General features: G+C 35.7%; 1 protein-coding gene and 1 long non-coding RNA gene across 2 annotated transcripts in view; both read right to left on the reverse strand.

Annotated features, from left to right (window-relative positions):
• Positions 1-38: 38 nt before the first annotated feature.
• On the reverse strand, positions 39-965 carry LOC142356746 (uncharacterized). Its single transcript, XR_012761480.1, has 4 exons — positions 952-965; positions 751-810; positions 573-623; positions 39-89 (listed from the first exon to the last, which is right to left on the reverse strand). It is a non-coding gene; the product is annotated as an uncharacterized LOC142356746 (long non-coding RNA).
• Positions 966-1,605: 640 nt separating this feature from the next.
• The window catches only part of LOC142356744 (uncharacterized), a 32,863-nt gene continuing 17,084 nt past the window's right edge, over positions 1,606-17,384 (reverse strand). The window contains exons 3-6 of the mRNA XM_075408545.1: positions 2,634-2,681; positions 2,319-2,369; positions 2,149-2,199; positions 1,606-1,688 (exon numbers count right to left, since the gene is read on the reverse strand). Of these exons, the coding sequence (XP_075264660.1) occupies positions 1,606-1,688; positions 2,149-2,199; positions 2,319-2,369; positions 2,634-2,681 (233 nt within the window). The remainder of the gene's footprint in view (positions 1,689-2,148; positions 2,200-2,318; positions 2,370-2,633; positions 2,682-17,384) is intronic.

Below are 17,384 nucleotides of genomic sequence, written 5' to 3' on the forward strand. Positions count from 1 at the left end.
CTATGAAACAACTCTTGGTACAAACAATTTTACCCTACCAGTGGGACTGTAGTCTTTTGTCAGGAAACCAGGTGTTGTTGGTTCTGGTTCTAAATATGAACAAGATGACAAATTGACTCGATGAGGTGCGCTTGTACAATAAGTTCCCACCAGTTCAAGCAATAAAAGCTATAATACTATCGACAACTTTTTGTACGGACAGTTTCTACCGTACCAGTGTGATTATAATGGCTTGTCGCAATGCAAATTTTGTTGACTGTTGCTCTAGCCATAAAGAAAGAAGCTAGAGTGACTCAATGAGGTGCACTTGTACAACAAATTCTGACATATACAATCCAATTCCAATTTATGCAACATTTCAATAGAAGGCTATTGGTACACAAAATTTTTTTTCCCAACAAGTGGCATACCCATAGTTTTTCGGGAATCCAATGGTTCTTAATTTTTGGGCAAGCAAGAAAAAGATGACAAGGTGACTCGATAGGGTCCACTTTACGGTTAAATTACCACCAATTGAATTCATTTTTGCTGTATAATCAGAGAAACAGTGAAACAAACAGTCTTTGACCTACCAGTGGGATTGCCATAGCTTGTTGAGATTTCAAATGTTGTCCGTACTGGCTCTAAACATTAAAAAACATGACCGGGTGACACAAGGGTTTGAATTTTTTTAAAGAGTTCTGACTAATAGAATAAAATTTTGCTATACTTTTTGAGAATACTATTGGTATAAACAATTTTTTCACCAACCAGAGGGATCACCATAAGTTGTCGAGAATACAGTTGTTGTTGTTGTTGTTGGTTCTCGATCTAAACAACAATACAAATCGCTCGATCTAAAGAAGACATAGTGACTCGATGATATATGACTGTAGATGAAACTCGGATCAATTCAACTCAATTTTGCTGTATTATTAGCAAAATATTATTACAAACCATTTTTTTCCTTACCAGCTAGAATATCGTGGCTTGTGAGGAGTGCAATTGTTGTTGGTTTCGGCTCTAATCAAAAACATGTCAATTTGACTCGATGTGGTGCGCTTCTATTTCAAATACAACTAATTCTGCTATATACAACAACTAAGTTTGCTATTTCCTCTCAATAGATTATTGGCATGAAAATATTTTATACCACCGGTGTGATCATCATGAGTTGTTGTCAAAACTGTAGTTGTTCTTGATTTTTGCTCTAAACATTAAAGAGAACACTTGGCTCGATGACATCTGTTTGTATATTAAGTTCTGACCCATCTTATCCAGTTTTGCTTTTAATTTAGAAAATTTAGTACAAATATTTTGAGCCTACCAGTTGGATTATCATAGCTTGTGGGAAATCCAAGTGTTGTTGTTTTTGTCTCTAAAGAAGGAAAAGATGTTAAAGGTACTCAATGAGCTGCGCTTGGGTATTCAATTCGAGCATATACAATTTTTTTTTATTAGAAGACTTTCTTATGAAAAGCAATCGCTCTACTACCCGAGGGAATACCATGGGTTGTCAGGAGTGCAGTTGCTGTTGATTCTATATCTGAACATCAAAACGAAGATAAAATTACTCGACCATACATGCTTGTACTTTAATTTTCGACAAGAAAAATCCAATACAGATTAGAAAAATATTGTTAAAAACATTTGAACCCTACCAGTTGGATTTTCATGGCTTGTGGGGGGTCCAATTGTTGATGATTTGGCTAAACAAGGAAAAAGGTATAAATGACTGAATGAGGCACGCTTGTAAATTCAATGCGGATATATACGATCTAAGTTTGTTTTTTAGAAGACTCTAGATAGAAACAATTGCTGACCTACCAGTGGGTTTCTGATGTGTTGCCGAGAGAACCATTGTTGCTGGCTCTATATTCAAACATTGAAAAGACAACAAAGCAACTCGATGAAATTTTTGCGTGTACTTTAAATTCCGACCAGTAAAATTCAATTTTCTTTTTTAATTAGGAAGATATTATTAAAATCATTGGTTCTTTTCCGTTTGTGCACCCCGCTTAGTAAGCGGATATTATTTGCACCCCCAGATGCACCTGCCATTTTTTTACATAATGATTTTCTATGTAATGCCACGTGCTCTGTAACTGGAGGGAAAATAACGTACTGGTAGGGCACAAATGGAAGAGATCGAAAATATTTTAAGCCTACCTGTTGGTTTTTCATGGCTAGTAGGGAATCCAATTGTTATTGGTTTTGCCTCTAAACATGACAAAGAGATAAACGTGACTCAATGAGGTGCGGTTGTATAATCAATTTGGACATAGACAACCTAATTTTTTTATTGGAAGACTTTTGATAAAACACAATTGCTGTCCTACCAGTGAGTTTATAATGTGTTGTCGGGAAAACACTTGTTGTTGATTCGACATCTAAACATCCAACAGACGACTCGATGATATTCGCTTATAATTTAAATTCCGACCAGTAAAATTCAATTTTCGGATCCTTTCCGTTTGTGCCCCCAGCTTAGTGGATGCATATTTTTTCCAACTCGTATTTTCAAATAATTGGTTACTGTGTAATGACACGTGCTCTGTAACTGGGGGAGCATAACGTACTGGGGGCACAAACGGAAAAGATCCCAATTTTGTTATATAATTAGGACTATATTCTTAAGAACGTATTAAGCCTACCAGTTGGATTTTCATGGCTGGCGGGGAATCCAATTGTTGGTTTTTGCTCTAAACAATAAAAAGGAGACAAGTCGACTCAATGATATATATTTATTCCCTAACTGTGACCAAATGAGTCAAAATTTTCAATATTATTAGAAAAACATTTTTTGACCCTAATAGTGTTATTATAATGGTTTGTCGGGAACCCAATTGTTGTTTGTTTTTTTTTCACTCTAGAATTGAAAAAAACTTCATGAGCACGCTTTGAAGTGCTACATTGAGATCCGGCAATTTCATTCCAAGTCCGCTCTATTATGATAACAAGCTTTTGGTACAAATTATTTTCACCCTTCCTTCTTTCGGATAGTCACCGCTTGTCGTGATTCTAGATGTTGTTACTTCTCGGTCTTAAACACAAAAAAAGATGTATTATTGGCTCATTAAATCGAGACAAAATAACCTCAACATCTGCTCATGGCAAGAAAATAAAATTCTTTCTGCCATCATAAACAGTTTACAATTGGTTTTAAAAAGAAAATTCAAATTTAACAATAGTTCAGTTATATAGTTTCTAGCTTTGAGCTTCTTTGCAATTGGGTTAGATTTATTAAAATTATTTCCCTCTAAATTTGGAAAAATAGAGCTCAAAATTGCTGGAATTTTTCCCAGCGAGATAAAAACGTGATCACTTGCTGACTTCAAACGTGATTAAAAAAAGAGCGAGTAAAATGCTAATTTATTCTGCAGAAAAATAGAAAAAAATTTTCAAGTGCTAGTTGGCGGTTTAATTGAATGAAAAACTAATTGGTGTTAGGAAACTAATAAAATTTTACGGAAGTTGTTACAACCCAAAAGATCCGAAAAATTGTGACCGTTCTGCTTGACGTTTACAAAGTTCAGACTCTAATTACAGCAAAAATGGCTAAAATGTGCATAAAATTCAGCAAAGTAGACTAAAAACCTTCTAATTAGCTTAAAATTCATATTTTTAATCAGAAGTTTGCATGCAAACCACTATCAAAACAAACAACCCTGAAATAACAAAAGATCATAATCAAACACCAAAGCTAGAAAGAAAAATTAAGAATTGAAAACAAAAATTTTTGATTTATCACAGGAATTTTTGTTTACACCAAACATATTTATACCAAACATTTCAAAATAACAACATGAAAAATAACATGAAAAATTAACTGACAGAAACTCATATAGCAGCTGAAAAAATTTACTTTCGGTTGCGCGTCTATAAATATTTAGTTGCAAAAGCCTTGTAATACATGTAGTTGGGAAAGTTTTAGCAAATGACCAAAATTCTAAAACAGGTCATAAAGTGAAAATCCAGGAAAAGGGATGGAGATGACAAAAGCCAGAATTGAAAAAAATTCTCTACAGAAATCTCTAACAAAATTTGCTACAAAAAGCTAAAATGCAACCATCCCAAATATCACTAAGCCAATAGTTGGCTGATAATTAACAAACAACAATTTAAAAAGAAAAAAAAACAAAACCTTAGAAAATGGAAATCAGTTTATTTTATTTAAATTTAAAAATGCTCCATTCAACTTTCAAGTGTCTTCCAAACAATATTCGGGACAGAATTTTGCTTACATTTTTTATTAGACCAGTCAGTTACCCATAACAAGTCAAAGTATTAAACCATTAATGAAGTAAAGAGCAAACATCTGAATTTTTTGTATAACTCATTTAAGTGAAAAGTGCCATATCGGGCGTTCAAGTGTCAATTAAAGGTAGCAACAGATTAATAATAGCTCTTAACTAGGAATCAACCGAGAAAAACTCCATTGAGATCTAAGAAATTAGAAGAAATAGGCAAAAAATTAAGAAAACAGACAAAAATCGGCAAAAATTTGCTCAAGAACAATCGTTTTTGTTCAACAAAGAGGAATCAAAATTCAAATTCAGAGACCTCCAAAACACCTTCAAAAGTTGAAGTCAACTTCGCCACTATTCAAATGCTCTAAATTTTTGAGAAAGAATTTGAAAACTGCCAAAAAAGCCTAAAACCAGGCAAAATGGTCAAAAAAGATAAAAGATGGATCTTAAAATGTAATGTTTGCTTCAGATGTTCAAAAACTGCTCCAAACAAACTGTTACTAGTTTAAATATTGCCCAGAAACATTTTGGCTGAAACAATTTATCTAAAGCTTAAAAAAATCCAACACCAAAGCTAGAAAGAAAAATTAAGAATTGAAAACAAAAAATTTTGATTTATCACAGGAATTTTTGCACATCTCAATTTCTCGCTCTCTCAGCGGCCCGAAAAGTAAAACCAATCATTTTTGTTGCAATCTTCAATTCTGTTCAGCTACCAAACCACACCAAACTTTTCATGTGTTTCATTTCCAACTTCAAATCAATTCAATAAAGTTGATTGAAAAAAGAGAGCCGGGAGGATTCTGGAAATTACTCGAAGCAGAATATTCACCAAATCCGCTGATCTGAGGCACGTGTTTACACCAAACATATTTATACCAAACATTTCAAAATAACAACATATAAAATAACATGAAAAATTAACTGACAGAAACTCATATAGCAGCTGAAAAAATTTACTTTCGGTTGCGCGTCTATAAATATTTAGTTGCAAAAGCCTTGTAATACATGTAGTTGGGAAAGTTTTAGCAAATGGCCAAAATTCTAAAACAGGTCATAAAGTGAAAATCCAGGAAAAGGGATGGAGATGACAAAAGCCAGAATTGAAAAAAATTCTCTACAGAAATCTCTAACAAAATTTGCTACAAAAAGCTAAAATGCAACCATCCCAAATATCACTAAGCCAATAGTTGGCTGATAATTAACAAACAACAATTTAAAAAGAAAAAAAAACAAAACCTTAGAAAATGGAAATCAGTTTATTTTATTTAAATTTAAAAATGCTCCATTCAACTTTCAAGTGTCTTCCAAACAATATTCGGGACAGAATTTTGCTTACATTTTTTATTAGACCAGTCAGTTACCCATAACAAGTCAAATTATTAAACCATTAATGAAGTAAAGAGCAAACATCTGAATTTTTTGTAAAACTCATTTAAGTGAAAAGTGCCATATCGGGCGTTCAAGTGTCAATTAAAGGTAGCAACAGATTAATAATAGCTCTTAACTAGGAATCAACCGAGAAAAACTCCATTGAGATCTAAGAAATTAGAAGAAATAGGCAAAAAATTAAGAAAACAGACAAAAATCGGCAAAAATTTGCACAAGAATAATCGTTTTTGTTCAACGAAGAGGAATCAAAATTCAAATTCAGAGACCTCCAAAACACCCTCAAAAGTTGAAGTCAACTTCGCCACTCTTCAAATGCTATAAATTTTTGAGAAAGAATTTGAAAACTGCCAAAAAAAGCCTAAAACCAGGCAAAATGGTCAAAAAAGATAAAAGATGGATCTTAAAATGTAATGTTTGCTTCAGATGTTCAAAAACTGTTCCAAACAAACTGTTACTAGTTTAAATATTACCGAGAAACATTTTGGCTGAAACAATTTATCTAAAGCTTAAAAAAATCCTTTAAAAATCCACATGTAATCAAATATTTTGATAGCTTAGCAAAAATTTTTTTACACCAATATTTCTCGCTCTCTCTCAAAAACGCGGCCTGAACTGCAAATCACCCTCTCTTTTTTTAGCCTCCAGCTCAGGCAGCCATTTGTCCTAAATACTTTTTTCGGCGTGTAAAAATTACTTGTACACCCTGTTTAAATTACACTCTAAAAAGTATCAATAAAAAAACGCTCCACTGATATTCCTCCTCGAGTCTCCAATAGGCCCCCAAAAATAGCCTACTGAAATTATAGCAGGCACAATGCTTGAGAAAAAAATGAAGTTCAAGTTTTAAACAAATTTGTTTTCAAATACAAATTCTGTAGAATACCAATACTCTTGTTCGAGTCGTTAAGAAGATACAGATGATTGCAATGATTGTTTCAAACTTCATTCGAACGCAGTTAAACTGGTACCCAAAGCAGTAGTATGTTGTTCTAATTTTAGAGGCCCCATAAAGGACGGAGCAGTCGACTATTTTATGATTTTGCTATATTAACGCAGCCAAAATCACAATTCTGTAAATTTATAAAGGCTACATGATTTCTGAGACTACTGTGGTATAGTATGACATTGTATTAAAAAGGGGCTATTGATTTGAGTACACCAAATCTGTTTAATTTTAAGTTATTTTAAATTAGTCCTTTTGTTTTCATTTAATTCAAATTTCCATTGTCAATTTCCTGTTTGAAGATCAAATCTTCATATTTCACGCTTATTTAATTTGTTTACAAAATTTGTCTGAAAATCCTGTCTGTTCATGTAGTCTTGTGATTTGAGTTGCCGCGTTTGGCGATACTTTGTTGTGATCAAATTTTTGATCAAATTTAGTTAATTTTGATTTCCTCATTCTGATCAATTCATAATTCATGTTTAGTTGCCTGTCTTTACTCTCAAAATCGCTCCGCCAAACACTCCATTGTATTCAAACAATTTATAGTTGGAATTTGCTAAACGAAATACAAACCTATAAATTATAGCCACATTCGTGCTGCCAATTGTAAGCGTATTCAGTAGTCAGAAAAACGAATTCTCATATTTCAAACTTAATAGCGAATTCGCTCCCCGAAATAGCATATAATTAAGAACCATACATCCTGTGTTTTGGCACCGCTATTTCACTTCGAATACAGTAACGAAATCTGTATGACATGGCGCAGTCAGCTCGTGAATCTCGAAAAACACCGTTGTCAATAGAGCCATTTTGGGAACGACAAACTTCGGACCCTCCTATAAGATGGGAAAAGTGGCATATTCAAGTAAAACTTGCCATTCTTGCCCGTGAAAACATCACACTAGATACACTTCTCCAACCGAAACCAACAATGGTACGACTTCCAGCTGAACCGAAGTACGAGAAGGCAATTGAAGTTGCGACCGAGGAAACAGAGAGAGATCGACAAATAAGAAATAGTCAATTGAAACTCCAATGGGACTTGAAATGTCAACAAATAACGGAGGCAGGTGTCTTATCCGGAGAACGGCCATGGCATCTCTGTGACCAAAAGTATGTTTCACTTTTGTATCTTAGCATCGGAACAGAAGGAAGACGTCTCCTAACACAAAAAGTCCCACATGATAACATCTACGATCTCACTACCCTCAAGCTCTGGGAAATGATGGAGATAGCTTTCATTCGCCCTAGAAATATCACATTTGATCGATATGTGTTCTTCTCAAGAAAGCAGAAAAAAGGCAAAACGGTCGAGCAGTTCTACAGTATTTTCAAAGAATTGGCTGAAAACAATCAGTATATACAACACTTTCGCGACACAGTTGACCCGGAAAGAGCTTTTAGTATAGCTGTAAACAGGGAAATGGGACATCAGAATCAACAAAGAATTTCCTCAAACAACAACAGTGCAGCTGGTAGTACGGTAAATGCAATACAACCTTTCAAAAGAATACGCGGAAATCAGCCGGGAGATTAGCAGTCAATCGAGCAACGGTTGGTCTGTGTAATGGATGTGGTCAGGCTTGGACTACAACACATCGCCAGGTTTGCTCTGCCCTGGGTAAGAAATGCATTCATTGTGGTCTGCTCAACCATTTTGCCAAGGTATGTCGGAAAAAGTTAAATAATTTACGAAACTCTTGTCAAGGTAATGGTATCAACAATGTGGAAAATGCGGAAATATCAGAACAAAACACACATTCTGAAAATCAAAAGGTTAATTAAGTTAACTATAATGAACAATTTCATTCTGATTACGATTCTTTGGACGACAATTATGTAGCAACAGTAGAAAATGTTGACACATCGTCTATTGCACTGCAAAATATGACGATAACAATTGGCAATACAGACTGTCATTTACTACTCGATTCTGTTAGCGGTTGTACTATTATCAATATGTCCCGCGCTAGAGAAATAATGCTTAATTGTGCGCAATCACAATGGTCCGAGAAAAAACCACTCGAATTAAAGTCTTTTTCGAACAATATAGTGGAAACTCTAGGAACTCTAAAAACGCCAAATCGATGTAATGATTGGAAAATTCAAAAATGCAAAAATAACTGTAGTAGCAGACGGATTTAGACTTATTCTAAGACGAGATCTTTATGATCAATTGGGCATAACAATATCACAAAAACCTTGCCCAAATATAGAAATCAACAAGATAAAAACACATGTGCGATAAAAAAAAACCGCTTGCAAAGGAATTTCCTGCTCTAATCTCACGAATAGGAAAATCGAAAAATCATACAAACAATTCAAAATTTCACTGAAATTATCGTGTCACGCATCAAAAAGAGAGAAAAGTGCCAATTCATCTCCAACCAAAAGTAAAAATTGAACTCGAAAAATTGTTGAATGAAGGACATATCAAAAAATTAACAAACCGCTCTGATCAGTTTTTCATATCTCCAATAGTTATTACAGTAAAATAAATCAATCAATCAAAATAGCATTAGATTCCAAAATTTTGAATAAAGCTATCCACAAAAACAAATATCAGATACCAATATCGATTCGCAAATTCAAGCGATTTCACAACCACTGTCAACCGTGCTGCAAGAGACAGCTTGTTTCACGACACTCGATTTGCAATACGCGTATAGTCAATTAAATTTACACAGTGATACGGCCCGCCATTGCAACTTCAATCTCGTAAGCGGAGATATGACCGGCACTTATCGGTTTAAAACGGTATTTGACGGTCTAACGGACATGACAGCCGAATTTCAGTAAGCAATTGATTGTACAATCGCCCGCCTAAAAAATACATTCTGTTTTTTGGACGATACATTGACCGTGAGTAGAGGTGGAATTGACAACATCTCCATCTTGTTCGAAAATGTTTAAAAAAAATTAGATCAAGAAAACCTTCGAATCAATCTCGCAAAATGTCATTTTGCAAAAGATAAAACTAAGTGGCTTGGACATAGCATCACTCAAACAGGTATAACACCGTTATCGAATAGAACAGATGCAATCGAAAAATTATCTTTGCCTACAAATCTCAAAAAAACTTCGATCTTTTATGGGATCTGTTTATCATCTGGGCAAATTTATTCCTAATCTGTCGCAATTATGTTTTCCACTTAGACCACTACTTATGAAAAATACAAAATTGATTTGGACCGATGAACACGAAGAACAATTCAAATTGATAAAAGCGAAGATTGCTGAAACAACTGAAAATAAACATTTTAATCCGGACATAGAAACACGTATAAAATGCGACGCTTCACGTAAAGGTTTGGGTTGTGCATTAGAACAACGAACAACGAACGGTTGGCACATCGTGGCATTTGCTTGTTGATTTTTAAATTCTGTAGAAGATAGATATAGCATCAATGAACTCGAGTTGTTGGGTGTTGTTTGGTCTATCGAACATTTCAAATATTATTTATACGGCAAACCATTCACCGTAAAAACTGATCATAGAGCCTTACGTTCGATAATGAGAGAAAATACAGCTAATAAATCCTACAATAGTCGTCTAACACGTTGGGTAGATAGACTACTACCTTTTGACTTCACAGTCGAAAATTTATCCCGTTCAAAAATGGGACTTGTTGACTATATCTCTCGCGACCAATAACAAAAAACTGTTAATTTATCTGCATATGACGAAAAATTCATAGTTGCTAAATTGGATGTGATTAAGCGCGGCGCGAAACGCTTTTTATTAAATGCAGAGAGTTACATCGATTTTGCAGCGCAAAATCCACTTCTAAAACAAGCCTCAAATACCCCAAATTCCATTAACAATTTAGGAAGTGATTTCGCACCGCCAAATCCCGAATATTCTGCGATTACGGAATATGATAACACAATTAGCAAATTAGCACTAGATGACTCAAATTCTAATCTCAAAATCGATACAATCAACATTCCACACTCGTTTTTTGCCTTGAATTGTTCTACAAATCAGTTGCTTAATAATTTGAATAATTTTCAAAGAATCGCAAACAAATTTCAAAACGAACTCATGATGTCCAACTCTGACGACGAAACCCTAATGCAAGTAAAGCAGTCAACACCCTCAACGGTCAGATTCGCGGACGAGGCAGGTCCAGCAACGGCTCCCGCAGTACAAGCAACACCCTCAACACCCAACACCGATACCACAACGGTCACGTCGCCTTTTACAGATGATCTGTACACAGGTACCTTCAATTTTGCTCTATCAAAAATTTTTTCAAGCACCCTAATCGCCAGCCCTACGACCAAGGACGCAATCCTTAAAGAGATAAGAGACCGCATCCTGACGGAAAATGAGGATAGATGTAAGCAGATTTCGCCGTACATTCATACTTTCTGGAAGGACATGCACGTCAAGAATGGATGCGTGTGCAGCGATAACATGATAGCCATACCACATTCGATTAAAGAAGCCTACGTGGAGGCAATTCACGCAACACACCCAGGCAGCTGTGGTATGACAGACATGGCGACACATGCATGGTGGCCATACATGGATCGGGACATAATATCAGAAACAGCAAAGCGCAATCCCTGCGTCAAAATCGGTAAGAATTTAAAGTCTATTATTCCTGCTAAAAAATGGGCTCCATTAAAATTATGCAAAGTATCAAATGAAGAAATTCAAATTGACCTTGGCGGACCCATTTATAATGAAAAAAATCAAGAAGTTTACTTTCTTGCATGTATAGACCGATTTTCTAAATTTCCGACAGCGGAGGTATTTGATAGAGCTAACGCAGACAACATTTTAAAATTTCTTCAAGAATATGTTTTGCTACACGGAATACCACGTTCAATAAGATTAGACCAAGCGCGATGCCAAACTGGTAGTCAAATAAAAGCATTTTGTAGTCAAAATAATATACAATTAATTGAAGCCCAATACACGATCACAGAGCAATTGGACTCGTTGAAGGGCTAATTCGAACAATCAAGAATCGTTTGGCTTGTATTAAAACGGCGGCGCAAAAGCAGTTTAACTTAAAAGCATCGATAAATTCTAAAATTTACCAGCTACGAATATGTCGACAAAAGACAATAAATATATTACCATTTAAAGCACATTTCGGCAGAAAAGCCAAAACTCCGTTAAGTAATATTTCAACGGAACCTGACCCTAACAGCCTCACGTATAAACGTATTTTGAATAAATATTTAGATTTGGAGGCAGTCCGTTGGGAGGAGCTAATTTCTGAGGAAAATTGGAATGTAGACTCCAGAAGCGACACAGAACTGGAAAACAACAGGGACAAACTAAGCAAAGATGCAACCCGGAGAAAGAACAACGACCCAGAGAAGGAGTCTAGACTGATAACACATCCTGATGTTGGTCTGCCAGTGCCACGGACAGAAACATCCTTATCAGTCAAACTAACCAAGAAAAAACCAATGACAAAAAGGTCTAAGAAAAGTCTTGATGGACTTTACGAGGTCTTGGCACCTGGTTTTTCAGTAGCCAAGACGGATTCATATACTTCTGTTATCAAAGAATCAGGTAAAAGAGAAGTCACGATCCGGAACTCTAACTTGGCGAAGTTTTGGACTAAAGCAGAGCGCCAAACGGATCTCCAAATTTACGCAAATAGGAGACCAAAAGTAACCTCCTGAAAAACAACGGAAGAATTGATAAACCAACATGCGAAAGAGGCAAGGAAGAAGTTAGAATGAAATAATAGAATGAAACATCGAAAGATCGCCGATGATGCCAGTGCTGTATCGTCAATTCTTTCTAATGTTACGCGAGCACTGAGAGTGAGAATGCCGACAAAACCCAAAAGATCAGTAGTACCAGCACCGCCACAGCCACCCTCAGAAGTTTTAAGTGTTTTTGCGCCGCCAATGGAGCTCCCATTGACATCAATTGTAATTGTGGAGCCACACTCTAGACCAAAAAGAGAAGCAGCTACCAAAGCATCTGCAGAAATACAGCCATTAAAACGAAAAAGAGCTTCTCCATCAATCACGGAATCAGACGTATCATTAGCGTCTCTCCAAACATGCCCTCAACAACTCCTTCGTCTACAGCACCTAGCATCTTCACGAAACAAAAGAAGGCAGCTAATTAAACAAACTCAAATCAAAAATAAGTCAATTGTATCTTCAATCAAGAAAATCGCAGCTCAGCACCCAGATGTGGAAACCGACTATATAGTAGGACAATGTTCCCCTGTACAGACATTTGCAAACCAATATTATATCTCACCAAACTACGAGGGACCAGAAACGTCCATGACAGTCGGCGAAGCTGAAAGACTATATGAAAGTGATTCAGATTAAACTTGCAAAAACATTGAAGTATTATTTATAGTAAACAGTAAATTTGTTATTAATTTTCTGATAAACTACTTCGTCGTTTATTTTCGCCGAGGGGGAAATGCGGTATAATATTACATTGTATTAAAAAGGGGCTATTGATTTGGGTACACCAAATCTGTTAAATTTTGAGTTATTTCAAATTAGTCCATTTGTTTTCATTTAATTCAAATTTCCATTGTCAATTTCCTGTTTGAAGATCAAATCTTCATATTTCACGCTTATTTAATTTGTTTACAAAATTTGTCTGAAAATCCTGTCTCTTCATGTAGTCTTGTGATTTGAGTTGCCGCGTTTGGAGATACTTTGTTGTGATCAAATTGTTGATCAATTTTAGTTAATTTTGATTACCTCATTCTGATCAATTCATAATTCAAGTTTAGTTGCCTGTCTTTACTCTCAAAATCGCTCCGCCAAACACTCCATTGTATTCAAACAATTTATAGTTGTATTTTGCTAAACGAAATACAAACCTATAAATTATAGCTACACTCGTGCCGCCAATTGTAAGCGTATTCAGTACTCAGAAAAACGAATTCTCATATTTCAAATTTAATAGCGAATTCGCTTCGCGAAATAGCAAGTAATTAAGAACCATACATCCTGTGTTTTGGCACCGCTATTTCCTTTCGAATACAGAAACGGAATCCGTATGACAACTACAACAGTGTGGCAAAAATTTACTCTCAATGCTGCGAGACAATAAAGGTCTGAATATTTTACGCAAAACTTGAGAAGGCACGGGAAAATACTGTTTAAGGTGAATATATTATATAGTAGGACAATGTTCCCCTGTACAGACATTTCCAACCCAATATTTTATCTCACCAAACTACGAGGGACCAGAAACGTCCATGACAGTCGGCGAAGCTGAAAGACTATATGAAAGTGATTCAGAATAAACTTGCAAAAACATTGAAGTATTATTTATAGTAATCAGTAAATATGTTATTAATTTTCTGATAAACCACTTCGTCGTTTATTTTCGCCGAGGGGGAAATGCGGTATAATATTACATTGTATTAAAAAGGGGCTATTGATTTGGGTACACCAAATCTGTTAAATTTTGAGTTATTTCAAATTAGTCCATTTGTTTTCATTTAATTCAAATTTCCATTGTCAATTTCCTGTTTGAAGATCAAATCTTCATATTTCACGCTTATTTAATTTGTTTACAAAATTTGTCTGAAAATCCTGTCTCTTCATGTAGTCTTGTGATTTGAGTTGCCGCGTTTGGAGATAGTTTGTTGTGATCAAATTGTTGATCAATTTTAGTTAATTTTGATTACCTCATTCTGATCAATTCATAATTCAAGTTTAGTTGCCTGTCTTTACTCTCAAAATCGCTCCGCCAAACACTCCATTGTATTCAAACAATTTATAGTTGTATTTTGCTAAACGAAATACAAACCTATAAATTATAGCTACACTCGTGCCGCCAATTGTAAGCGTATTCAGTACTCAGAAAAACGAATTCTCATATTTCAAATTTAATAGCGAATTCGCTTCGCGAAATAGCATGTAATTAAGAACCATACATCCTGTGTTTTGGCACCGCTATTTCCTTTCGAATACAGAAACGAAATCCGTATGACAACTACAACAGTGTGGCAAAAATTTACTCTCAATGCTGCGAGACAATAAAGGTCTGAATATTTTACGCAAAACTTGAGAAGGCACGGGAAAATACTGTTTAAGGTGAAGTAAATACCCAAGTAAGCGAAAAGCAGGAACAAAAAATCTGAGAAAAAATAAACAAAACTGTCGTCCAACCTAAACAAGTGTCATCCACACCTTAAGATTCAATCTAACCTGATTTTCTTAGAAAACCATACTGCCGTAAAAAAGGCCAAAAACAGGAATTGAATAATTGATAACAACAACAATGAAAGAGCCATATAGACGGAATGGCTATTTAAATTTAAATTGAAACAACTTCAATTTGGATCGTTTGTTATTAAACCCCATTCAGCTATGCTCTCCCTGGTCATGTAATGTGTGCCATCCCAGAGTAGACCTAGCCGGCAAATTCACGGAAAATATCCGGAGATGGCCACCCGTGTTGTGTTGAGGGAGGAATTTTATTTTTCACTTTAAGAAATCGTCGTTTCTTAATCGTTTTCATTAGACAAAAACGATTAAAGCCCTTACATGGTAATCGTCGCTTTGTTCGTTATTTCGTCGTTATTTTTATGTAGTAAAAGATCGTTTTTTTCAAAAAACGACGAAAAAACGTGCTCCCCATTGGGATTCGAACCATTGAACTCCCGAATCATTACCTGCTGTACTGACCACTGCGCTATCAGGCCATTATACCGCAATGCCAAAACGATGTAGGAGGAGATTTGAGGGTACAAAAAATTATTGAAAAATATAATTTCTATTGCTTCCAAAACAATATAAGCAAAAATTGCACTGACAGTTGAGTAGGTTAACAATAATCAGCAAAACCAAGCAAATTGAGGTTTAGCCAAAAATCGAGGAATCATCTGTACTTTAGCTTCAATGCAAAGCTACCAACTATTGTGTTCGGGCTTTGAGGTGTCGCAGATATCATCGGCATTTGATTTTTTAGAGTTTTATACACTCTTCAATTTTAAAATGAAGGGAGTGCTGAAAAGTTTGGACGATTTGGGGACAGTATTAGGACAACAATTTAGAGGCTTGCTGGCAACATAATTTTAAGAAATGTAAGGAAGAACATCATGTTTGGGCTAAAAGAGGCACCAAGAGAAGAGACGGTTGCGCCGAGACAAAATTCAGCTTCGCGTTTTCTCTGGCGACATAGAAGAGACTAGATGAGAAATTTTTTATCTACATTTACGTCGAAGGGACAACCAGGGGAGTTATTATTTTTGATCTAAAAGTGAAGGGTGGCACTGCTCCGACACCTGTTAATCTCGTCACCTCCGAATTACGAGACGTGATCATTACAAGGATGGTGAAATTACGGATTATCAAATAACACGTGACGGAGATACGCAGTTGCAGCGTCTTGTCAAGCTGAGCCTTAGGATTGCACTAAAAAAGTCTCACCTTAGGCAACACGGTGTTGTTGCCAAAGGAGTGGTCAAAATAAACAACACAACTGATATTTCACAGGACAAAAAAATGATCAACATTGAACAACAAATTTGTGCAAAAGGATCCGACAAGGCAAATCAAAATGGTCTTTAATTCTGACACTGAAAGCTTGCCTTCCAGTTTATAAATTACACGCTGAAAAGGAAAGCCCAATTGTTCAGTGCTATCAATTTAACAACTTCAGCAGACTGAAAATATAAAAAACGATTGTCGCAGCCACCCAGCAAATCCCTAGTGGCTACAAATGTATTTCAAAACAAAGCATCCAAAGATGAATTCTTTAGCAAAATGAAAACACGTGAACCTGGATTGAAAAAAACTAAATTGCGAGAAAAAATTCTAGCAGAGTTTCAGGATTTTGACTAAAAATGCCTAACGTTTTAAAAATGTATAGATAGCCTGGCTGTTTTTAGAGGCAAAAAACTCGAATCTACTGGTTGCTAAAATAACTGGATAAAAAAATTACCCCAACAATATTTGCAGTCGCTGCCCTAGGCTACTTCGACCCATTCATTTTCAATAAAAAAGGTTGCAAAAACTAACAGCGATTGCGTTGTTTGTTCAGAACTCTCACTGTTCGGGCACTCCTCAAATAGAGTGCTCCGGAGTTGGAAACCGCCAACTTTCAGGAAAAAATTGGCAGTTAACAGCCCGAACAATCAAACCGCAAAATAAATAATCTGACAACTGGACAAAAGAATTGAGTTGGTTAAAAACATAATCTGCAGAGCCAATCAAAATGAAGTTTAGGCAAACATCAAGGGATCATCTGTACTTTAGCTTCAAAGCAAAGCTACTAATTATAGTATTCGGGCTTTGATGTTGCTGGTGTCATCGGCATTTGTTTTGTTAGATTTTTTGCACTCTTCAATATTAACATGAAAAAGGTCCTAAAAACTTGGACCAAATGGAGACAGTATTAGGTCAACAATTTTCAGGCTTGCCGGAACAAAAACTTAAGAAATATAAGGAATAACTTCATGGTGAAGCCAAAAGAGGCACCGAGAAGCGATGAATTTGCGCCGAGACAAAATTCAGCTTCAAATTTTCCTTGGTGACTTACCACAGACAATTTGAAAAATTTTTATCTTGATTTGCGTCAAAAGGACACACCCAGGAGAGTTATTTTTTGATCTGAAAGTAAAGGGTGGCACTGCGGCAACATCTTTTAATCTCGTTATCTCCGAATTACGAGCCGTGATCATTGCAGTGCTATTGAAAGTGAGGATTATCAAATAACACGTGATGAAGACACACAGTTGTAGTATCTTGTCAATCTGAACCTCAGGATTGCATTTACAATTAAGCCTCGCTATAAGCATCACGGTTTTGTAGCCACGGTTTTGTAGACATGGTTTTCGAGACCAAAATAAACAACA

This window comes from Convolutriloba macropyga, unplaced genomic scaffold, assembly GCF_964194025.1.
Source record: "Convolutriloba macropyga unplaced genomic scaffold, txConMacr16.3 SCAFFOLD_2205, whole genome shotgun sequence".
Lineage (NCBI taxonomy): Eukaryota > Metazoa > Xenacoelomorpha > Acoela > Convolutidae > Convolutriloba > Convolutriloba macropyga.